The sequence below is a fragment of the Acartia tonsa genome, chromosome 5 (assembly GCF_053477335.1).
Source record: "Acartia tonsa isolate MP-2025a chromosome 5, ASM5347733v1, whole genome shotgun sequence".
Taxonomy (NCBI): domain Eukaryota; kingdom Metazoa; phylum Arthropoda; class Copepoda; order Calanoida; family Acartiidae; genus Acartia; species Acartia tonsa.
Genome location: NC_137264.1, coordinates 42,302,238 through 42,327,825, shown reverse-complemented (window position 1 = coordinate 42,327,825; position 25,588 = coordinate 42,302,238). Strand labels below are relative to the sequence as shown.

The 25,588-nt window shown below is 30.8% G+C and overlaps 1 protein-coding gene across 1 annotated transcript; it reads right to left on the bottom strand.

Annotated features, from left to right (window-relative positions):
* Nucleotides 1-2,405: 2,405 nt before the first annotated feature.
* LOC145319532 (G1/S-specific cyclin-D1-like) lies at nucleotides 2,406-19,727 on the bottom strand. Its single transcript, XM_080161713.1, has 5 exons — nucleotides 19,488-19,727; nucleotides 17,681-17,745; nucleotides 11,738-11,846; nucleotides 8,275-8,359; nucleotides 2,406-2,611 (listed from the first exon to the last, which is right to left on the bottom strand). Exons 1-5 carry the CDS (start codon nucleotides 19,556-19,558, stop codon nucleotides 2,516-2,518), a joined length of 426 nt encoding a protein of 141 aa, XP_080017839.1. The 5' UTR covers nucleotides 19,559-19,727; the 3' UTR covers nucleotides 2,406-2,515.
* Nucleotides 19,728-25,588: the final 5,861 nt, after the last annotated feature.

Below are 25,588 nucleotides of genomic sequence, written 5' to 3'. Positions count from 1 at the left end.
TAGACTTTTGATTGTAAGGCTTCGCTTTTATGGATGTTTTTAACCTTGTTTAACAAAAAAATACATCGGAAGTCACGAACAATATAAACAGTAAAATGTTTTATTACATGTAATTGAAATAACAAAAGAAAATTAACAAATATTTGGTTTTATTAACAATTTATTTTAACAAAGTCACCAGGATAAGTTACTTGTATAGAGATAAGTTGGAAAATATTCGAATTTGTTATGTTTGTGCTGTTATAATATCAACATAAGATATTTAATGTCTTTAAGATTTAAGTGTTGGTCTTATTTTGTCGATGTAAATATCAAGAAATTTTTCCTGAAAGGGGTAGTTTCACGAAATGCATTTGAACTTAATTTAGTGAACCGCATATTTTTTGCTAGTTCATGGGTTTAACTATATTTATATGCCATTTAATAAGACGATTTTCAAGTCTTGATATTTTAAAAACTACGTGGTAGAAAATTAAAATTCTTTCAAATATATGCCATATAAATGTAGTTTAACCAATTAACCAGGAAAAAAATATGCGGTTCACTAAATTAAGTTAAAATGCCTTTCGTGAAACTACCCCTTTAAGCTAGTGCAGTCAACTTACAAGTCATTCATGTCAAAGTCAGTAGTCTTGGGAGATAAGACAATGACGATAAAGGAATAACGCTACATCCCTATTATTTATGAAAAAATACCCCCTTCAGGGGATTAATTAATTCGTGGAAAAGTTTGAAAACTGTTAGTTAAAGAATTTAAAAATTTCTCGTATTCATTCGAATCAGGTGAATAGGAACCGGTTTCATCCATACGAAAAAACTATGTCTAGCATCGTATTATATCCAGCTTTCTATGAATATAAAAATGTACAATCATAAAATTAAAACCAGTTTTTTTAGTCCCGAGGTGCAAGGGCTAAAAAACTGGTTTTAATCTTATAATTGTACATTCTATATCTGCGGAAATCTGTTTATAATACGATGCGAGAAATAACTATAATCCAACCAATGATACATAATTTTATAAAACTTTGGGTACCAGTAGAATCTATAATCCAATGTCCCCTCCCTCCCTGAGTCAATGTATTGTAAGGTATAAAAGCACAAATAGATCAAATTCGAATCACAATAAGTGGAATGTGTAAATTCATAGAAAAAATGCAAATTAATTTTTATGTAAATTTAGCTGTGTTAATTAATAAATATTTAAAACTAACACAACATGTAAATTTTTGTTTAAAAGTAAACATTTATAAAAATAAGGGAATAAAGAAAATGACTTAAATTTTTTTGAGTAAAATAAAATGTAGCTAATAGATGGAAAGAAATTATAATTTTAGCATTGAAAGGTTTAAATCAAATAATATTTGCTTGTTTTTTAACTCCTAAAATACATAAAGAAGATATTTAGCTAAAGAAGTTGTATCAACTTTTTTTTTTATAGCTAGCCGGTTCTTTTAGTAAGCAGTAGATGTAAAATTTTTCATAGAATTCAAATATGCAATCGGTTTTTTTGTAGACCTCTTATTTTTTAAGTAATTTAAGTTTTTAAAAAAATAATTAAGTCGGTTTTAAGGTACTAAAACGCAACAAAATAAAAGAAGAAAATGGTCAGTAAGAACAAAAATAGTAAGATCTTTAATTTGACACCTTACTTTTAAAATTCTGTTGAGTAATTATTGAAAAAATCTATTTTTTTAACCTCGGTATAATAAAAACTTTAGACCTAAATATTTTCTCAAACAGACATAAAAAACATGGGTTCATATATACCATTAGAATCAGAAAAATATTACGAATCCATTGTAAGCAAAATTGAAAAAAATTAAAAAATTACAGAAATGGCCAATTATTTTTTTTGTTCAGACAACACTATTGTCTTCCCTTTTTTACCCCCTCTTTACCCCCTTCCCATTTTTATACTCAATTGAAGAATTAAGACGTTGCCTGTACAACATAATATGATATTTTCATATAATTCCTTTTATTGTAGTTTATATACTATATTGTAAACTTTTTTTTCAATTTTGCTTACAATGGATTCGTAATATTTTTCTGATTCTAATGGTATATATGAACCCATATTTTTTTATTTGTGAAATAATAAAATTAAGTTCAAAGTTTTTATTCTCGTGGGTTTAAAAAAATCGATTTTTTCAATAATTACCTGACAGAATTGAAAAAGTAAGGTGTCAAATTAAAGATCTTACTATTTTTGTTCATAATGACCATTTTCTTTCTTTTTTTTGTTGCATTTTAGTACCTTAAAATCGACTTAATTTTTTTTTTTTTAAACTTAAATTACTTAAAAAATAAGAGGTCTACAAAAAAACCGATTGCATATCTGAATTCTATGAAAAATTTTACATCTACTACTTACTAAAAGAACCGGCTAGCTATAAAAAAAATAGTTGATACACCTTCTTTCAAACAAACATAATATGATCTAAATTTTTTTTTAAAAAAGCTAGGATCTAAAGTATCTAAGTAAATTTTGTAACATAGCATTGGTTCTATTCTATATTTGTAAAAGATCCAAAGAGCAGCCAGGATCAAGTGGTGTGTCTATGTGAAGGTCCCAACAGAAGGAGGAGAGAAGTAACATTTCCATATCCTGAAAAATAATAAATTAATTACTTCTTAAGTTAAATGATGCAAAAATCTTTTTTCCAGTATGGCTTTCAAACTGATTAATATCCGCCGAATTAGAACCAGTACTGAAAAATTATAAATAGCATCGTATTACATCGACAATTTTCCACGAATATTAAAATAAAAATAGTAAGATTATGCCAGTTTTGTTAGCACGGGTCATTAGAACGTCAATATTGTATCAACCATGGCCACTTTTCAATAAAGCCATTTAGTCGATTAACCCTTAAAATTGCATAACGATAGAATGTTAACAGTTTTGATAGGGATATTTTAGAAGGTTCCTCCGTTTTATGAAAATCCAAATCAATTGATTTTTAAATAAATTGATTCCTAGGACCATCTCTATAATCAACTCTTAAATGTAAGTATGTCTATTTTAATCATCATGTGTAATTTTGGGATACATTTATATGAAAGTTTTGTTCAAACTTCTAAGTAAGTTTGTCTGATATGTATAGAGCTTCGCTTTTATATATAGGTTATAATTCTTGTTTTTTTATATATTAACTAAATTTTGATGATAAAAGCATTACATTGCATTTAATATAATTTCTTTGTATATATTCTAAATGCATAAAAAAAGTATAATTTCAAGGATTAATGGATAAGTTAATGAAAATAAATTATATTTAATATTTAAAATCTATTATTTTTTGCATTTAATACAGGGATCTAAAGGGATAAGACATTGAACGATAAAGTGATGTACATTACCATTGATGATACACAAAATTACCCCTTCTGTAGCGTAAAATTAGTGGTTGAAACGTTTGAACACTCAACTTAATAAACCAACCAATCAAAATTCACTAAAGTCCCAAAAGTTTTTAAGCCAACGAATTAGAAAACGTTAATATACAACTTTGGGGACAAGAGTAATAAATAGTCTATTGTCCCTTCTCTTTCTGATTCAATAGCTAAGAAGGATTTATTTATTATTCAATAACTTATCCCCCAAATCCCTGGTTTGGTCCAAATGCATGCGGCCCGACTTTTTATAGAGCTGACGCTTTTTATGCCTATATGAAATATATGTATAAAAAGGTATCTATGTTAATACATAAATCTTATCATAAAACATGACAGAACACTTTTTGTTAACACAAAATACAAAAAAAAGGGGAGTTTATTTAAAACTACGTTTTGTGTAAAATTAGCTTCTTGACTAGGGATATAAAGTGATAAGACAATGGCCGATAAATTGATGTATATCTCCAATGATGATACACAAAATTACTCCTTTTGTAAACTGAAATTAGTTATTGAAACGTATAAACACTCAACTTAATAAATCAACCATTTAAAATTCACCTAAGTCCCCAAATTTATCATCCGACTAAGAAAAAGTTATAAAAAACTTTGGGGACTAGTGTAATAAACAGCCCATTGTCCCCTCTCTTTATATCTTACAAAGTTATAGTTTCTTTACAAGTGGTGTATTATTCTTCTAAAATTCAATAAAATCTGCTTCGTTATAGAAGCACCCTGTGAAAAAGAATATATGTATTTAGTTAAAAGGTGGGAACACCCTGTAAAAAATTGGTGCATTGAACGAGCTGGCTTTTTTGCTCAGCCTTTGTGTCAAACTTTATTTAGAAGGACTCAGTGACATGTAATCTGAAAATAAATTTATCTTCTTCCCCATGACAAAATTAAGGGGAGTGGTTACACCCCCCTACACCCTTAAGTCAAAATATTCTAATAGATTTAAGGGGTATAGTCCTTTTCACGACATCCCTCCATAAGGAGCGATTCTTCGTATTTTTAAAATGGCTTTTAATAGGTTATTTTAGGTTAGGTTAGGTTATATTGTGTTATGTGATTGCCCCACAGGGTTAGGTAATTGGCCCCGCAGGGTTAGAGCCCCCCGCAGGGGCTAGAAATAGGAGAAAAGCTACTGTGAAAAATACGAAGAATCGCTCCTTATGGAGGGATGTCGTGAAAAGGACTATACCCGATTTAAGATATGTAAAAAAAAATTATAGACACTTCCATATTATATGTTATAAAAAATTTTTTTTGATTAAAAAGTACATTTAGTAAAGTACATTTTAGCAAAAAAATCATTTATGAAGCATTGCTATTGAAAAGCTCGTATATCTTAAATCATTTATTTATGTAATAAACACCTGTCAACAAACAAAGACTCTCCGAGTAACAACCTAACGTACAAATTTAGATATTTGGAGTAGCTGCGCTACTTAAACTAGTCGTCTGAATAATGTTTCCCTATTGGACGTTAATTAGATGAAAACAAAAAGATGATTAAAATGTCATTAAAAAGACATAAACTTTTTGTTTCTCTATTAGAGTTAATCACTTTTCAATTTTAGGAAAAGTAAAAATGTGGAAAACAAATATAAATTTAAAACAAATTCATATCTATAATACAAAGTAAAAAAAATGTCCGTCTGTCTGTCTAAAGCTAAATATCTCGGTAACCGCTGAACCGATAGTGCTTTACTCTCCAGGAAAATAGTTACTGGCATTGTGGTGGTTTTAAGCTATTTTCGTGAAGGATGGGATGCCTTTCACTTTCTTGTAAAAAAAACTTTGGAGAATGATGTGGTCTAACTTCCGTTAATTTATCCTCTCATGGGGTGAAGCCACTAGAGGCTAGAGGCGAAGCTAGTAGTATATTTATAAGTAAACTTAATACAGATAAAATTATTTTTTGGGAGTTGGGGTAGAGTTTAACACGTCTCTATAATTATCCGAAACCTTCCTCGATTAACATGAAACTTCTCTGAAAATTAGAACCAATATAACATCTTTTATATTGGCAAATAAAGATTAACATTGTTTGTAAGATTAAATATAACAAATAATAATAAATTAAATCTGTAACAATCCTGCCTTTTTTTTCTGTTGTCCATTCATCTGTAGATCGATTAGTTTCTTGATGTTGTATTATTTTTATGTTTTTAAATAACAAACATATACAAGAGAAAAACTTCCTTTAAGTCTATGTCAGGCTAAGGCGACCCTAACTCCTAGGATACCCTAAAAAGTTTTGCAGGATTTGGTATCATAAATGATTTTTTTTGTAAAAATAATGCCAATCAGTAATAACCCTCAAAATTTGGCATTTAGTGATAAGTTTTTACATTTTATGTGTATAATTTCCAACAAAAAATGTTCTTTTAAAAAAGTAAGTCAACGGCCGTCCTTATTTCTTGCTTTCAACACACACACACACACACACATAGAAAATATCTGGCACAAATATTGATACAAAAAAACTTTTCTACACTTTTTACCCATCTCCAGCGCTTTTTTCCCTCCTCTAGCTGTCCAACTTTCCACACTAATACATTATGCTCCTCTCAAGTTCCACAGGTTTTTTTTGTCGCACAAAATTGGGTTAGATTCATGCATGGATTAATTTGTTTTGGCAGTGCTAATCAAATTTGTAAATTGGTTTTGTATTTGATTAGTATCTACTCTTATTCATTATTAAAATGAGAATATTGCTAAATAATTTTTAAAAACATTTATTTAACTTTTGCATGGTTAAATACATAAGGTAAAAGGATGATAATTATCTATCGTAACACAAAAGTAAGGTATCAAAAAGTCAACTGGGCCGTACTAATGCAAAATCCCTAATTTGTTTTTAAGAATAGTTATTGGTAAAAGTTTTTAGATTATATTTATTTCAATGTTTTATTCTTAATTTAATATACTAAAAAGAAACCTAACCCTTGCTTTTCAATTAAAATAATCCTATAATATAAAGTGGTAAGGTTTTTTATCTGAAGCTAAATCTCGGCATACGCTAATCCAAATTGGTCGTATTGTATGGGAAGATTGAGATTCAAAAATATCTTTTATCTTCCTCCCTTGGAGGCTGGGGGCGAAGCTAATAGTACTTATAATAATACATTTGGAAACATGATAAATAAGAATCTTTTTAGTGACAGAGTTCTACCAATTCACAGTAATCCAAACATGTAACTAACCCCAATTACTTTTTCTCAATCATGGTGCTAAAAAGTTAGCCGCGTTTTTTACCAGATATTTTCTTTTCCAACTTCTTATAGCGTCTTTGTTTTGGATTATATATATTTAGATGTGTGTGTGTGTGTGTGTGTGTGTGTGTGTGTAGAGTTGTGTGTGTGTGTGTGTGTGTATATGTGTAGGGTTGTGTGTGTGTGTGTGATGGTGTGTTTAGTTATAAAAGCCTCATGGTATTAAAAACAAGGACATTTTTATCTCAAAAATAACCGAGCAAAAAAATGGGTCATATATCATTGGCAAAGAGAATATATAAGCTAAATATCTAGAAAATGGCTGGTCTGATTATTATGTTGTGCCTTTCTGAGAACATTTATTAAAGACTTGGAGTGGTTTTAGGCTATTTTTTGCTTCAGGTCCCCTAGAGTTGAGGGGCGAAATAGCTTTTGACAATTTTTTTATAACCTTTACTTGAGAAAAAGTAACAAATAAACAAAAATTACTGACGTACAGACTGTTATAATGATGTGCAAGCTTCGCTCCTATTAAAAAGTCTGGTTCTTGACCGGATATAAAAAGTCTTTTATCGTTCACTCTCCTGGAACGTTATAAAAATGTTCAACAAATAAAAAGTATTTTTTAGCAAAAATTTATAAAAAACGAGATGGAATTTTTTTAATAAAGCTAAACAACCATAGCATTAGAATTTTTAAGAAACAATTTTTAAGGATATTTAAAAGATTTTTAACTTAGAGATTAAAGTTTTGAAGATCTCATTATTTACGTCTTATTTCAAATTAATTTTCAAGAAAGAAAAAAATTAAATACGTAAAGTTTCTTGTTTTTAAGAGATTAAACTTAAGTACCTTTATAAAGACTTAATAAGAATACAATTCTGAATTTGAAGTACCTTTGTTCAATTATGAAATTAGAACACGTACTTTTTACTTATTGAATATTTTTTTGTGATAACATCGTGTAGTTTATAACCAATGACATCGTGTAGTTTCCTGACCAATAACATCTTGTAGTTTCCTGACCAATAACATCTTGTAGTTTCTTGACCAATAACATCTTGTAGTTTCTTGACCAATAACATCTTGTAGTTTCCTGACCAATAACATCTTGTAGTTTCTTGACCAATAACATCTTGTAGTTTCTTGACCAATAACATCTTGTAGTTTCTTGACCAATAACATCGTGTAGTTTCTTGACCAATAACATCTTGTAGTTTCCTGACCAATAACATCTTGTAGTTTCCTGACCAATAACATCATGTAGTTTCTTGACTAATGACATCGTGTAGTTTCCTGACCTATAACATCGTGTAGTTTCTTGACCTATAACATCGTGTAGTTTCTTGACCAATAACATCGTGTAGTTTCTTGACCAATAACATCGTGTAGTTTGTATGTGACCGAGCAAGCGCTGTCTATCATTTGTCAGTTCAATTATTGACAAGAACATAACTAATGATAGACGGCTAGCTAGGTAACTATATGTTTTCCTGACTGGCTAGATGGCGGAATAACTTGCTGAACATGGACATCTAGGGTAGATAATGAAGACATCCAAAGTCAAACTGGTTCAGTTACAGATTTATTTTATTGCAAGAACAAACATAGGCAAAGTGTCGAAGCTAAAAAAGTGAAAAAAATAACTCACCAATAATTCAGGTAGCAGAAGTTGATTGTCCGAGTACTCGATTAGTTTCCTACTTTTGAGGCTGCAATTTGAACAGATCTTGGAACTGAAATATGAAAAAATAATCATCTTTTATAGACTTTAGAGTTCTGGCTTTTAAAAATAAGCTTCGTCTACTCGAAGGATAACTTTAAAACGGCATTCTGCGCTTGTAACTAAAATTTTAAAAGTTAGCAAAAATAAGAAAAGTTTCAAAGCTTTTAGTACCCAAAGTCAAAAAAAAAGACTATAATTTAGATCTAATAAATTCCTATATTTTAAACCAGAATAATTATGTTCATAAACAGCGAAGCAATAACCAGCGATAATTTTCGAATTTAGAAAACAAAGCCATATCAGATAATATAATCAGAAAAGACTATCTTGATGAGACAATATTATACAAATGATCTGAAAATAAAAAGGAGGTCTTCCCTAAAGGCTAGTAGTGCAGCAATTAGAACATTAAATTAAAATATAGCATGTCCTAAATACTTAATTCTCCAATAAAAAGTCTTATAAAACAAAAATCCATAATAATTCATCACAAAAAGTAAAGCAAATAATTTTTTTCTGATCTTTTTACCGCTGAAAAAAAAGTTTACACTTTTTGTACTCCTAATAATGGAACATATATGTGAATGTGAGTGTGTGTGTGTGTGACTGGGTGTGACTCTGTGTGTGTGTGTGTGTGTGACTATATGTGTGTGTGTGTGGTCTAGTAAACCATTTGGTTAAGCACTTTTTAGATAGAATCAAGGGTTTTATCATTATTATAAATAAAATCATGTATTATTTTTTTTTAAATTTTCATAATGTTTCAACTTTTCAACATTGCCATTATAAAGAGAGGGAGGGTATAATGAACTTTAAATGATTTAAAGTTTCTGCTATTCGTTGACTTCCATAATTTTGAGGTTTTTATTGAATCTGATTGGGTGGTACAAAGTAACAGTATCCAATATCTAAGCTTTTCGAACGGCGGTGGGAATTTGTAACCATAATCGAGGGTAAATTAGTTCAACGTCCATTGTCCTATCCTATAAGATCCATTTACATTTTGCTTGTTATATTCGCGACTGCTCTGCCTATGGAATTAATTATCCTTGTGAAGATTTAAAAATTTATTTAAAATTGTAATCCTTATCCTTACTTCCTGAATCTTATTTACTTTTGCAACAATAAGGAAAATTGTTTGATTAATTGTCCGAACCTTTTTAGTTGTACAGCTACTCTATAATTTTAGTCTATTGGTCACAAGGTACGAAAATTGTCCGAATTCAGATTGATTTCAAAAAGAATTGAATTTGCAAGAATTTGACGCACTATTCCTGATAAACAAAATATTTTCTGAATTGTTGCTGTGCTACTTCTGGTGGATATAATTATTCTTGAATCAAAAAAATCATTGAAACTATTAAAATTAATTGTTAAAATGTAACTTAAAGTACAATAAAGCATAAATAATGTAAAATATAACATAAGTTTCATAAAAATTGAATTTCACATATTAAAATTTTAATTAAGTTAAAACAGATTTAGAAGAAAAAAAAATTTTCAGGATAAAAACAAATTTGGTTTTATAAAGTTTTTTAATTTAGTACTTAGAATTTTAGTTTTTATTTGATTAAAAAAACGTAATGCTGGAAATCTTTCCAGTTTTTTTAAACATTGAAAAACTAAAAATATCAAGCATGCAATAAGTAATTTCATAAAGAGCATTCTAAAAATTGCAAATTGAATAAGATGAAATTATCAACCAAAAATATTTTAGCTACTAAAGACAGAATTTCTGACCCAGGCAACGTTCATTAAAAGATAGAATTAACTTTCTCGTATTCATTTAAATCCGGAGGATAGGAACCGGTTCTCATGAATACGAAAAAACTATGTCTAGCATCGTATTATATCCAGTTTTCTACGAATATAGAAATGTACAATCATAAGATTAAAACTAGTTTTTTTAGCCGGTGCCTTCGGCACCACGGGGCTAAAAAAACTAGTTTTAATCTTATAATTGTACATTCTATATCCGCGGAAAGCCGTTTATAATACGATACGAGAAATAACTATTCCTTAATATAAAAGGTAAGAAATTGCTGGGAAGGAGAGGACACTAGGCTGTCTATTACGCTAGTCCCCAAAATTTTATAATAACATTTTCTTCTTCGTTAACTTAACAACTTTGGGGACTTTTATTGAATTTTGATTGGTTGGTGTATTAAGTTCAGCGTCAAAACATTTCTACAGAAGGGTTAATTTTGGGTATCATTATTGGTTATATACATCAATTTATCAGTCATTGTCTTATCCCTTTAGATCCTTGAAGAAATTGTGTATCCCTTTTCCCTGGATTTTCTAAATATAATTTAGTTTCTGGTCTGATGGTCAACAGATAGCAGATACACAGTTAGTGACGTGAATGGATTTATGTGAATTGGTAAAGCTTATCACAAGTCATGCAAGGGTTAATACAACCGTAAAAATAAAGGTGTTATTGTAGGGTAGATGTACCCCTCTCCCCTTCCTTGAAGTGCCCCCCTAGAGGCCTCTAGGGGCATATCGGCTAGCATTTATAATCTATTTGAGTATCTAACTGATACAAGTATGTAGTGAGTCATCAACCAGTTTAAACTGAATTCTGTAATATTTATGGCTAACCATTACGAGGAGGGATAGGCAGCTGCAAGATAAATTTTTTTTTTTTGACATTTAAAGATAGAATTTAGTACTTTCTTATCAAAGAAAAGAAGGAAATTATTTTATGTATCTATGGACAAATAAAGATTATGATCATATCAACTATGATCACTGTAAAATCTCCATCATAGAAGCTAATATACATCTAAAAAAAAGTATTTCCATACGTCTCATGGTAAAAAAAGTTACTGGATAAAACTTTTCTCTTTTCTACTTCATTTTGATTCTACTTTGCTACTTTTGTTGATTTAGGATTATTCTTGTCTAATTTTAGATTTAAAGGAAATAAAAGAGAAGAATTTTAATTCGTGAATTAATTAAATCTGTTAAAATAACATGGGATTACCAGAGTTTTTAGCAAGGCAATATAAAATGTCTAAAATCTTTAAATTTATGTTGAAATAAATTTTAATTTCTTACAGGCGGGTAAATTAATCTCCCCCCCCCCTTTGTCCTTATCATTCATTTTCTACTCCAGACGGTATAATTTTAAAAATACGATTGGTGGGGGGGGGGGGTGGCTGAAGATTGATTTATCCGCCTTGTATGTATCACTGAATAAAATGTTCAAGCTCTTTACAGTGCCTATAAAATGACGTCTTACAATACATATGACCGATGATAGGCCAATACACAGAATATATTACCAATGGCGGGCCAGTATACATTTTAATTGACCAATGGTATGTCAGTAGGAAGTCATTTTTTGTAGACACTATAAATAGCTTCCTGAATAAAACTATACCTGAGAAGAAGGCAGGCAGCGGCCAGCAGCTGGAGCTGGTTCCTGTTCACCTCGGTCATGGTCAGGAACCTGGTCAGGTAGTGTGAGCCAAGATAATATACTCGTTCATCTGCACCAGTAGTACACACTTTTACAGTCAGTTTCTTTCAACTTAAACATACTTTTTGGCGCGAAAAAAAGTTTTTTGTTCAATTACTTTATTATGTTTTAGGGTAATTTTAATGTGGAAAATGCGAGGGTTTCGCTTTTTAATAAACCCCGTATCTGTCATTGTGGATTTTTTTTTAATTTCTGAAATATTGGATATTTTAACAGTTTGAAATGTGATTCAAACTACTTTTTAATAATTTTCTGATAGAACTAATAATAAATATTTCTCGTATTCATTCGAATCCGATTAATATCCGGTGGATAAAAACCGGTTTTCATCCATACGAAAAAAATGCATCGTATTCGTATTATATCCAGTTTTCTACGAATATAAAATTGTACAATAATAAGATTAAAACCAGTTTTTTTAGACCGTGCATTCGGCATCTCGGGGCTAAAAAAACTGGTTTAGATCTTATAATTGTACCTTTTATATCCGCGGAAAGCTGTTTATAATACGATGCGAGAAATAACTCTTAACCTCTTAAAATCTGAAAGGGAGGGGGGAGAACAATTAGAAATGTTTACCAAACTTGGTAATATACAAAATGTAAATTTTAAAACAAGTAAACATAAATTAAGCAGCATTACCTATCAAAACAAAGAACCTTAAAAATTGAAGGCCTTTTAATGATATGTTAATTATGTTTGATACTTACTATAAAATTTAAGGTAATCCTTGAATATAATTATTTCCTATTTAGATTTTAAGTAGCGCAGCTTCTCTATATAACTAGTTTTATATTCTAACTATAAAGACACAAAGTTACTTTGAAAATTGAACTGAAGAAATTTTGTGATTTTTAATTTGTGCCGCCTTGACGAGCTACAAATTTTGACTACATAAATTTCCCCGTGCGCTAAGAATATATTCTATATGAGCGTGTGTGTGTTTGTGTGTGTGTGTGAGTGAGTGTGTGTGAAGCAGCGTTTTTGTCTCTTTGTTTTTGTTCCATACACCTTACTTCCTCCCCACTCCCCCTCTATCCCAACCCTCCTTTCATCAACGCCCCTCCTTTTTCTAAATACGGATTTTACCGTAATATTTTCCCCAAGGTGAATTACTAATCAATCCCCCCCCTCCCTCCCATACCTCACCCTTTTTAAATTTTACCACCACCGCCTTCCTCCCCTAGTTTTTTTTGCCGCCCCCCCCCCCTCTTTCTCTTCCGTTGACCTTCCCCCGAGTTATATATTCTAGTTTCCATTAATACAAATCTTTGTTTGGAAACAAAGAAAATTTTTCCGGAAAAAGGTTTCCAGCACGGCTTCGAAACCGATGAATATCCGGTGGATTAGAACCGGTCCTTAGCCATACTGAAAAATCATGTATAGCATCTTATTACAGACAATTTTCCACGGAGGCTAAAACAAGAATCATAAAATCAACAACAGTTTTGTTAGCTCGGGCCTTCTGCCCATCGGGACTAACTAAACTGGCGTAAATCTTATGATTTTTAATTTAAATATCCGCGGAAAGCTGTCTATGACACGATGAGATAAATAAATATTTTAATATCTAGTACATGCTATGGTATATATTTATACTATGGCTGGTTAATATGTTTGCGAATAATGATAATTTATATATACTAGGGGTGCATTATTCTGACTATTAAGCAAGGGTAAAGAGATATGAAAATGGGCTTAAAATTCATTATTCAAATTTTCTAATTTTTAAAGCTACATATGTTCCTAGTATTCTAATATCTATATATTTTTTTGAAATATTATAAGATATAATATTACTTAAATTAAGTATTTAAAAGCTAATGATCTAAAATTATAGTTTTTTATTGATGTGCTACTTATGGACAAAATTATTCTTGCTTAAACATTACATTTAATAAATATTATCACATCTTATAACAGTTTAAATTACTATTTGCGTAACTTTTGTACAAATTACTTTGTGCCTGAATGTTGCCACCTTCCTGCTGCCCCTGTGCTAATTATATACGCTGACACATCATTAACACTTTCTATACCACTAGCGGATACGCCCCTAGAGGCCTCTAGGACCACATAAAGGGGGGGGGACGATGAACCTCCAGCCCTTTATTTTAGTTCAAAATAAAAAGTAAAAAAAAGTAGGGGGCTGGGTAATTTTTCTCAGGGGAATTATCTCTCAGGAGGGTGTTGGTACCCTCTCCCAAAATAGTTTTAAACCTTCCCAAGATCTCTGAGATTCTTTATGGTAAAGGAGAACCATATCGGATAAGCGGTCAGCGAGATTCTTCGGTACATATAGACAGACACAAATACGAACTACTTTTTAATATTCTCTACTATGGAAAATGTAATGGTATATTCAGTGAAAGTAATGATAATTAACGGAAGTATATGTTAGTTGCACTACTTATTTAGAAGGAAAGACAAAGAAAATGCGGTGAAATGCTGATAAATAATGTTAGGTGTGCAATTACTTCCCCATATGATTAACCCATAAAGCATTTCCTTCGCGCAATAATAAACAAAGGTGGGAAATCTTAATATCAAACTAGGTGTATTTTTGTCAGGTAAAATATGTTTATGCTAGTTATAAAAGTGTAATTTTAGTAGTGATTGTACTTTTGTAAGTTGCATAAATGGCAGCACCCCGAGTAAAGCAATCAGAGAGGGCAGTTTATGTAATAAATTGCGGTTTTGATCATTTGTTGTAATTTTGTTGTGTAAATGAACATACACTATTTATTTATTGGTATGACTCATTTTCAATATATCATAAAATAAATAAAGAAATATTAATATAGCATTTATTTGTTAAATGTAACACTTTGAAACCAGAAAAAGAAGGAGGGGAATATGTGGTCAAATAATTTACATTCCTATTTTCCCCTAAAATTTAAGAGATTCTAAAGGCAGAATTTTTTAAATATAATTTTGAGTGGGAAGATATTTTATTGTCCATTGTCCCAGAGAGAGAGAGATGGAAAAATTGGCTGTTATTACACTAGTCCCCAAAGTTTTAAAATGCCGTTTTTTATTCGTTGGCTTAACAACTTTGAAGACCTTTGTGAATTTTGATTATTTGCTTTTATAAGTTGAGTGTTCAAACGTTTTGACCAATAATTGTAATCTAAAGAAGGGGTAATTTTGTGTATCATCATTGGGGATGCACATCAATTTATTGGCCATAGTCTAATCCCTTCAAATCGCTTCCATTGTCCCATCTAAGAATCCCTGCATACACATAGAGCAAATAAGCATTTATTTCAGTAAGACAAAAAATATCAACAAGAAATAAACTTTGTTTTATTATCAACAAGAGTGGCCTATTCTGCAGGGAGGGAAGGGACATTAGACCATATTTTATTCACACCCTCTCATTCGTTGGCTTAAAACTTTGGGTACTTTTTAGTTTAAACTTGTAGTCCAAACTTTTAAACCAATAAGTTTAATCTATATCAGGGAAAATTTTGTTGTTATGTATTTTTTTAGGCTACTAACTTAATTTATCATCCATTGTCTTATCCCTCATGATTTTTTTGTAAAAAAAAGAAAAAAATCAACTTTAGATTCGTTCATATTAGTGATTTTTCCCACTTAACGATTCTACAAGAAATTGTGGTATGAAGTGTTTTTGGGATTAGCTGCTTTTTGTCAATTTCTTTACTTTGTTTAAAATAAAGTAATTAGTTGAAAAAACCTTTTTTGTATTCTATCTTTTTTATATTAAACTAAAAGTTTTCTAATCCAGTGCTATAGGATATGTGTCTGTTTTTTGTCCAGTAACATCCCGTAAACGGATGGACTGAGCATTCAAATTTTTTTCGGAAGTTATGTATTAATGAAGGTTTTTGGCTATTTGGGGATAGAAAACGCCCCCCCCCCCCCCCCCCACCTATTTTTTATGAAAAAAATAGTTTTTGAGAACAAAGTCTAATTGTCTAATTTGATTCTGCTAAAAAAAAATTAAGTTAAAAATTTAAAAATCCCCAATTTATAAATTTTAAGTATGTTGTCCTTAACCTTTTCTTTATTTATAAACAAACTAAATTAGGCATACAGGGATAGGCAAGAAAAATAAATTAAACTTTCCTTTAATAATTGTTTGTAACGATTAATAGTTAATATTCTTTTTGGGGTGAGATTAATTTTTACGTCTCTAAAGTTAAAACACAATACAAAAAATTGCTTATGTTGCTTTGAAAGAAATACAAAATATTATAAGTTGCTTTTCGCTAGTCCAATTTACCTTTTTGTTTGCTATAATTTTAAGGGAATATATTAAACCGACGGAAAACTTACAGGCTTTTAGTAGATGTAAATATATTTCGTTTTAAAACTAGATGCATTATGTCGACTTAAAATTTCAATGATTTTTTATTTTAAAGTGGTTTTTGCTGACATATTTGGAAAATGTGAAGCTTTTTATAGTGCCTATAAAAAATGACATCATACAATACAAATGAACAATGATAGGCCAATACACAGTGAGACTAAATTACCAATGGCAGGCCAGTATACATTTTATTTGACCAATGGTAGGCAAGTATGAGGAAATTTTATATGGGCACTATAAAAAGCTTTTGAACATCGCATTGTAAAGCTTATTTATTTATCGACAATATGACCAAAATGAATTTATTAATAATTATTAATACATCCCAAATCTATCGTATAACAATATTCAATACTAGCAGCTACGCCCCTAGAGGCCTCTAGTGGCACTTTAGATGTTTTTGCTTGTTAAAGTCTCTACGTTACTTCTTTATGTTACGATACCTCTTTATGTTACGTTGAAGTCTCCGATATATTTTAAAATTTTTCGATTTTTTTTGTCATTTCTCTTGGGAGGGTGGTTGTACCCTCCCCCAAAATAGTTATAAACCTTGCCAGAACCCATGAGAATCTACCCTGTTAAGGAGAATCCGATCGGTTCAGCGGTTAGCGAGATCCTTCGGTACAGACACACAGACAAACAAACAGACAAACATCCTGTTACTTGACCCTTACGTTGATATGATAACAGTACAAACACTAGACAGGGTAAAACTAAGGCAGAGAGAGAGAGAGAGGGGACAATTGGCTGTTTAATGTTTATTACACTAGTCTCCAAATTTTCACCCTATAACGTTTTCTTATTTGTTGGCTTAACAACTATGGGGTCTTTTTAATGGATTATGATTGGTTGGTTTATTAAGTTGATTGTCCAAACGTTACAACCATTATTTTTTATCTACAGAAGGAGTAATTTTGTGTATTAACATCAATTTATCGGCCATTGTCATATCCCTTTAGATCCCTGAATTTAAGGACACATATAAATAATTATTTTCCCATGAATGTGAAAATAATTGTATTACACAATAATAATAAAAATGAAAACAATAGAAAAAAGTTTTTTAATACATAAATTAGCACCCCTCGACAATTAAAACTTTGAAGGAAAAACACTTTGAAAATATTTCTATATTCAAGCACGAGTCAGCTGCTTTTAAAAATTTTCCTTTGCTAGTAGAAAACAAATCTTAATTATTTCTTATAGTTATCAAAGATAGCCTTCTAATATTTTTCAAGATGGCTGCAAACAAATGCTTCATCAAATTTCCTGCAATAGCTTTTTAACAGTTTATTAAATATTAATTTCTACTTTTTATTAATATTTAATATTACATTTTATTAAGTTTCATCTTGTACTACATTATAGTTTATGCCTATACTTTTTCAATACAATATTTCCTGTCAAATACACTCATGAGTATTTTTATACTGTTATTGCTGCGCTCCTTTTTAGACAGTAATATCCTTGTATTAATTAATCATATTAAGACTGTAAAAGTGCCTTGCCTATGTTTTCCATGTGAATAATATCCTTCATCCAGGTATGTAAGGAGTCCACATCTGACAGTAATCTAACAAAATAACAAAAATCCGTCAAACAAGAAAAATAAATAAAACCTATGTAGTGAAATTTAACAAACTGTAAAAAAATCACGCTACCTTATAAACTAAACTGTAAGTCAAACGACCAACAAAAAATCACGAAACCTTGTAAACTAAAGTAGTATATATTTTGTGACGGAGTGACATACGTGCTAACATGCCCTAGTTATAGAGTGGCTGTACAACTAAATAAGATCTGAGTGGATAAAGGTCTAGGGATGGGAAAGGCTCTCAATGAACAAGAATAATTGCAAGACCTTTGTCTAGGATATGTTTTGGGTAATTGGTATTGTTACGCGTCTGACATAGCAGCCGAAGAAACAATTTTTAACGTCTTCTGTTATAACACGGTCATAATCAGGCTAAAGTGTTTGGTCTATAAAGATATGAAAAGCTGTAATAATATAAAAAGATAAAAAGCTTTATTAAGATAAAAAACAAGAAGATAATAGGTCATAGACGTCCAGGGGGGGGGGTAAAGTGGAGATTACCCCGAGGGTAAATTTTTGGGGGGGGGGGTAAACAAAATAAACGATTTCAGGGGGGGTAATTACCCTCCCTCCAAGCAAATTTTACGCCCGGGGTAAAAATTTTGGGGGTGGTAAAACGACATTTTACCTCCCAAAAAACGAATTACCCCCCCCTTAAAAAAATTTCCCCTCCCCCCCTCAAAAAAAAAAGGTTGGACGCCCCTGTAATAGGTATATCATATTATTTAATCAATCCTAATTTTTACTTTTAAAGCTTATAACAATTTATTTCAACTAATCTTAACCCTCTTCACTTCATATTTTAACAAATATCACTTATTATGACCTAGATAACTTAATCTGTTTACAAGAAAAAAGATTATTTAATTTTTTTTTAAAACAGAAAAGTTACATTGATATTTATATTGAGAAATATTTATAAGGAACAAGGATGATAACATCCATAAAAACGAAGTTCTGAAATGGGAGGTCAAACGAACATATTAACACTTGTAGAGTGTCAGAACTGAGTAAGCAGAATTTTAATTCAAAAATCTAAACAAAATTTTAAGTAAATTTATTGCAAAACTGCTTAAATACATGATACTGGTTTGAGGACAGACATACATTTTTCGGACTTGATTATAGAGATGCTTCGCTTATAAAATTGTACCCAGTTGTAATAGGAATCAGTATACCAAAAAATCAAACGATTATTAAACGGACAATTTTAATATACAAAAAAAATTTGTCAAAAAAGTAAAAATCAGCATGTTTTAAATGGACGTACGTACTTTCTGGTAACGATTATTGTTGCTGCGCTTTCTAAGTCGTACCTAACTGTTAAAGAAATCACCATGCAAAGTTTGAAATTGATAGGACAATTCTAACCTGTTTAAATTAACGAAAAGAGCTATCCGTAACGGACGGACCGAACCTAATTATAGAAAAGCTTCGCTTTTAATAATATAGGTAACCTTTTTTTGGGAATATTTATACATTTATTATATTTTGTATATCTTTTGATAACAATTCTACTAAGATAACTTAATCAACCTATGTTATAGTGTATTAGGAAAAACCTCTCTGGGAGATAGGTATACCATCCATTGAGATAGAGATATACCTAAATATTTGGCGCCGAGTATAATATAATTTTACTTTATTGTAGGTTGTAAAAAAGTTATTTTATATTAAGTGACCTGAAAAAGGCCTAAAAAGGGCCCATAAATAAAGATTACCTTTTTGGTTGTTCTCTGTGCTGTTTTTTGGCCAATTCTTTACTAGATCTAGGATCTAACATTATTCTCATCTTATAGATTCAGAATTATACAATGTAAATTTATTATCACTCAACTTTTTGGTAGATTTTTTACATTATCATGTCTTAGAGATCCGTCTTTTCACAAAGACACGACAAAATTTCTTTTACTGGAGCAAAAAGTAGCTATATAGCTCCCCTCCTTTTTAGAAGCTTAACTAAGCTTTAAAAGTACATATATTACATACACACACACACACACACACACACACACACACACACACACACACACACACATGCACACAAACATACACACACACACACACACACACACACACACACACACACACACATACTTCCTCTCTTTCCTATAATAAAACGGTTTCATTCCATATATGATTTTGAGGGATAAAAAAACTATTTTTCAAAACTAACTTCAAATTAAAATTCTAATTATTTTTCTAAATCATAAAGTCATATATATTTTTATTGGGGGTTAAAATGCAATATTTACCCTCATGTATACAATGAACAACAAAGAAAACGCACAGTTTACGTGTAGGTGCGTGCGCGTATGTGTGTGCATGAGAGTGCGTAAGTGAGTGTGTGTTAAAAAGCGAAGAGAGAGTTTTTGATAATCTAGTCTTCAATGTATACCTACTATTGCCAGTGTTAATGTCCTATAAATAAGAGATAGTACATTACAATAAAGCATCAAAGTAAGCTGAAATTGTATTGTTATTTTAATTTTAAAAGCAACTTCAGAAAGTATTTTAGACGCGCAGCGCTCAAGTCTGACCCACATTTACCCTGGGGTGAAACATTTTCCCCCGGTGGACTCTCCCGCCCGTCCTCCCCATTTTGGGGGCTCTCAATGTCCTAGAAGCCCATTGTCCCCCAAATTATTTTTTTCCTCCTTTAAACTCCTTTCTGTCTGAAAGTACAAAACAGGACTCCTCAATTTTGATAAGAAAATGTCCAAATAGAAATTTTTTTCTAATAGATTTTAAGGACTCTAAATTTAAAGGAGAAGAGAAAGGGGTAAAAATAGCTTAAAACTAAGACTTAAATTTAAAAATAAAATAGTCGAAAACCAAGTCTTATGTAAAGCTTCGCTAAAATTGAGAACTCATTCAATTCATTGTCTAGCGATTTCTTTTCAGACAAAAAAACCTTGGCCTTACAAGTAGGAAGTAAAACTAGAATTTGAAAAAAATACTCTAAAAATCATTGAAATCTCTTAATCATACAAAGACGGAGCGTGATGCTAAGATTTAAAGAAATGGGGAAAAAGAAAACCATTAAAAAAAAAGACTTTACTGAGCAAAGCTAAGCATCACATTTTAAGGCCTTTGTTTCACTAATTATGCCAAGATAATTATTTCCTAAATCTATCTATCTATTCAATGTTAATTATACCTATATAGTGAATACATATCTGTTATATATATATATAACTATAGCGGCTTCGCCCCTAGCCTCTAGGGGCTTTGCCCCAAGAGGTATAATTACATCTTTTATTACCTGGAGATCCCCCACTCCACCACTATTTTATTTTTTTTTTTTAACAGGACCAGTAGGTATATTCCCTGAAGAGTAGAATCCGATCAGTTCTGTGGTTACCGAGATCTTAAGGGACAGACGAAAAGACGGACAGACAGACAGACATCGTTCTACTTTGTATTATAGATACTAATTAAGGCCTCTAAGAGAAAGTTTAATGTATATGGTCCGTGTACTTGAATAAAGAATTGAATATTCGTTTAGAAGCGCAGCTAGTCTACGATATTCTATGTACGCAATAAAATGACTTATAGCAAAAATGAACATAGTGTCCATTTGAGGAATTGATCATAGTATTGATTATATTAGGTTGTTTTAGTATCATAAGAAATTATTATAAATCTTGATCTAAAAGTCCTAACTATGTGAGTTAACCCCGTTTAAAGGCCATGACGTTCCTGCTAGTCTAAAATATAAGATGTACTACTCTAAAGGTGTTTGTGGCCTCTTTAGCTAAAAAAAACCATGCCCTTCCGTTTCCAGGATAGAAGAAAATGAAAAATGCTCAAGATGAAATGCAACAAGGATGACAACATCCATAAAAGCGAAGCACTGAAACGGTAGGACAAACGGACATTAACACTTGTATAGTTTTAGAACTGAATAATCCTAATATAAATGTATAAGAGTCAAAGCAAAATTGTAAGTAAATTTGTTAAAAAACTGCTTGATACAGGATAATGTTTATGGACATACTTACATTTTTAGGACTTGATTATAGAGTTGCTTCGTTTATTACATTATACTTTGTTGTCCCAGGAATCAATGTACCAAAAATCAGATCAATCCGATGATTAGATCACATAATAATTTGATGTTAAAAAAGTAAAAAAATCAACATGTTTAAAATGGACGTACCGACATTTTGGTAATGATTATAGAGTTGCTACGCTTTCTAAATCGTACCTACCTGCTAAAGGAATCACCATGCAAAATTTGAAATCGATAGGACAATTCTAACATGCCTAAATTAACGAAAAAAGCTATCCGTTACGGACGGACGGACGTACGGACGGACCGACCCTAATTATAGAAAAGCTTCGCTTTTAAAAAGGGTTACATTATTAATAAAAAGAATACTAGAAAAAAATGTCAGTTTTATTTCATGAGGAATATAAAATTATTAAACCAATTGATCAGGGATCTAAAGGGATAAGACAATGGCCGATAAATAGATGTGCATCCCCCATGATAAAACACCAAATTACCCTTTCTGTAGATTACAACTGTCGCCCCAATTAAAGAACAGCGTTGCAAACTGTAAAGATTTTCAAGGTTCTACCTTATAATAAAACTAGCGGCTACGCCCCCTAGAAGCCTCTAGGGGCACTTATAGTAGGAGGGAGAAAAGTTGACCTCATACTGTTCCATACCATCTTAAATTTGAGCTTCAAAAGAGTAAAAAATATTTTTTTGGGGGGATGGGGGTGAATACACCCTCCCCAAAAATGGTTTAAAACTTTCCCAGGAAACATAAAAAGCTTCACTGTAAAGGAGAACAATATCGGTTCAGCGGTTAGCGAGATCCTTTGGGACAGACAAAAAACGCTTACTACTTTATATGATAGGATTATAAAAGAAAATGTAAAAATTCCCCTTTTTCCAGTAAAAACTAAAAAGAAACCCGAAAAATATTGCCATATGTAAAATATAAAAAAAGATAAGTTCTGACAATGTGACAACAAACAAAATATACAATAATTGGGTTTTTGTCAGAGTATATAATAATTGCAAGAAGTTCTTCATTTATTTATTACGTAAATATTTAATTTTTGTCTAAATTTATTTAAAAGTTAGTATGTTTTTCATCTTATTTTTTTCAAATGCACTATTTTAAGACATTAAGACATATTTCGATTTCAGCAATCATTTTTGATTCATTATGTCTAAAAAATATGGATATGAGACAAATATGATTAGATTTAAAGGGCGAATATAGGTTTGATATGATATGAGCTTATATCAAAGGTGCCATTGCATAGTTTTAGAATATCTATGTTAAATTTAAAAATTCAAAAAAATCCTTAAGTAGATTTTACAATTTTCGTGTTTTCTTCAACATATAATAAATGAGATGGCCTACAAAATCTTTTATTTTAGCCCTTTACAAGACTTTTTTTGACTAGTTTTCTTAAGTTTAATTGATTATTTCATTGGCATGCATCTTAAATGATAATTAAAATGTTTATTTTATTTAATTATATAGTATTTTATTCAAATTTTAAATAGCGTCAAAAATTTTGCTTCATAGTGCATCATAAAGATAAATATTAAGTTTTTAAATTTATTTTCTCTACTAAGATTTTAGATTTATTTATGATGAATACAATTTATTAATATAAAAATATATAATATGTAAAATATATTTACCCTTTGTAGCCTGGGTAAAGACACAAACATGATGCAACTTTTAGCAAACAAACATAATATTTTAACTTTGAAAATTTTTTTTAAAATTAGATTTCAGCCCTCCCTTTTTCAATGTACTTTTACAAAATTATGTTATGAAAAATTTATTTGATCAAAAGTAAAAGTTGCAGCATCCTTTTTTTCCCCATTCCTTTCATCTTCATTATGACTATGATTGAACAAAAGCTTTATAATACAACCTTCCGACGCAGCCTTGTGTGATGCAGGGATATTTGGATTTCTTAGGGAACCACACAAGTTACGCGAAATGGCGTAATTATATCAACGAATCAGTTCGGTTTTAGGCTAGAAACGGACTTATACAGTTAAATATGTCAATGTCTTTAAGTTACTTATAATCTATATAATTGCACGCTTGAAATAAGCCCATATCATATCAAACCTATATTCGCCCTTTAAGAATCTGTAATTGAATCATAATCATATAATTTTTTATGAAAAATTAATTTTTATACTTCAGTATCTAGGAATTGTAGTCATAATAGCTTCAATAGGCGTGTGCACAGAGAATTTGCTAGTGGATTGTCAACGATGGCGTGCAAAGGGATTTGAGAGGGATGAAAAAGGGAAAGGCAGGACTTTTTAATTTGATTGTAATAGGGGCGTCGACACACACCTTTTTTAAGCATGATAAAAAAAGGGCTAAGGCTGCTATCATCTGATTATTTTGGGTGGTGTTGACACCCCCCTCTCACATTCCCCTAATGAAATGCAGCAATTCCCGCAAGACTTTAAATTGGGTATAAATTTGCAAGTGGTAATTTCGTCCTGACAACACAGAAATGCACGTGGCTGTCCACAGGAACACAAAACAAGCAAAGGGGGCAGAGGGATAAACTCATTTATACTTTACACATTTGGAATACATGCCACTTGGTGTGTCCATCTGATTTGGATGTGCAAGAAGGGAGGTTACATTCGACTGTTTATTACACTAGTACCCAACGCTTATAATAACATTTTCTTATTTGTTGAATCAACAACTTTGTTAACGAATTTTTATTGGTTGGTTCCAAAGAAATAATCTACATCTAAAGAAGGGGTCATTTTGTTAATCATCAATGGGGATGTACATCAATTTATCTGTTTAGATTCCTTCTTTTAGGGTTACTTCATAAATGTCTTAGGGTGGTGTTAAAAGTATAATTTTTAATTGTGTGTTTTAATTAAAACTTGCCACGAAAGACAATTTTTTATGTTTCCGAGTTAGATAAATAATCAATGTGCTTAGAGAAACTTAGTAGTGAGAAAAACATCGATATTGTTTACTTAACTTTATCATTGAATGACATATGAAAATATCACAGCATTAGAAAAGTTTCGCCACTGAAAGTCCAAAAATGAATTTCCGACACATTATTTAACGACTCTAGTATGACAATATCCAACCTGGTGCCGTCTATATGTCTGTACATTCTTGTAAAGTGTCTAATGTGTTTATCTAGGGCTGAGCATAGCATGGAGGGGTGTCTCAAGGTCGTTCTGTTCTTCATGCCACATTTAATCTTTCAACCCCTTTCAATATTTAGTCTGGACTTAGCATACAAAACAACGGAAAATTTGCAAAGATTTATTTATTAAAATCTAAAAGGTAGTACAAAAATAACAAGACAACAAAATATTTTACAAAGTAGAACAATGTCTGTCTGTCTCTCCGGCCAATCTTTATATCTCTCTAATCGCTGGACCAGTTTGGCTCTGTTTTCCAAAATAGTTTTTTGAAAAAAGATTGTAAGTAAAAACAAAAACAGAAAAGCAAAGAATACAAAATATGATAAGTAAGTGTTGAAACTGAAATCTTTGTGCCGGCCTAGAATCTTATTAGTTATCTGGCACATCTATTGAAAGTGGTCATAAATGAAAAATAATGACCAGTGGTTAATTCTAAGCTTATGCAAGCAATAAAATATTTTTTCTCTTCAAATCACGACCTTTTATCTTCCCCCCAAATATTATTTTAGATTTATTTCGCTTGTTGGCTAAACCTTATTCATGAGTTTTTCTTGACATTATAAATGTTAACGTAGAATTAACCTACATACATATAATGATACTATGACAATGTTATTTTTCATTTTAAAAAATTCT

Coding starts and splice junctions, on each gene's coding strand:
- LOC145319532 (XM_080161713.1), bottom strand. CDS start 19,558: ATGAGAATAATGTTAGATCCTAGATCTAGTAAAGAATTGGCCAAAAAA. Junction 8,360..11,737: donor GCTGCCTGCCTTCTTCTCAG/GTATAGTTTTAT, acceptor TTCATATTTCAG/TTCCAAGATCTGTTCAAATT. Junction 2,612..8,274: donor TTCTGCTACCTGAATTATTG/GTGAGTTATTTT, acceptor ATTATTTTTCAG/GATATGGAAATGTTACTTCT.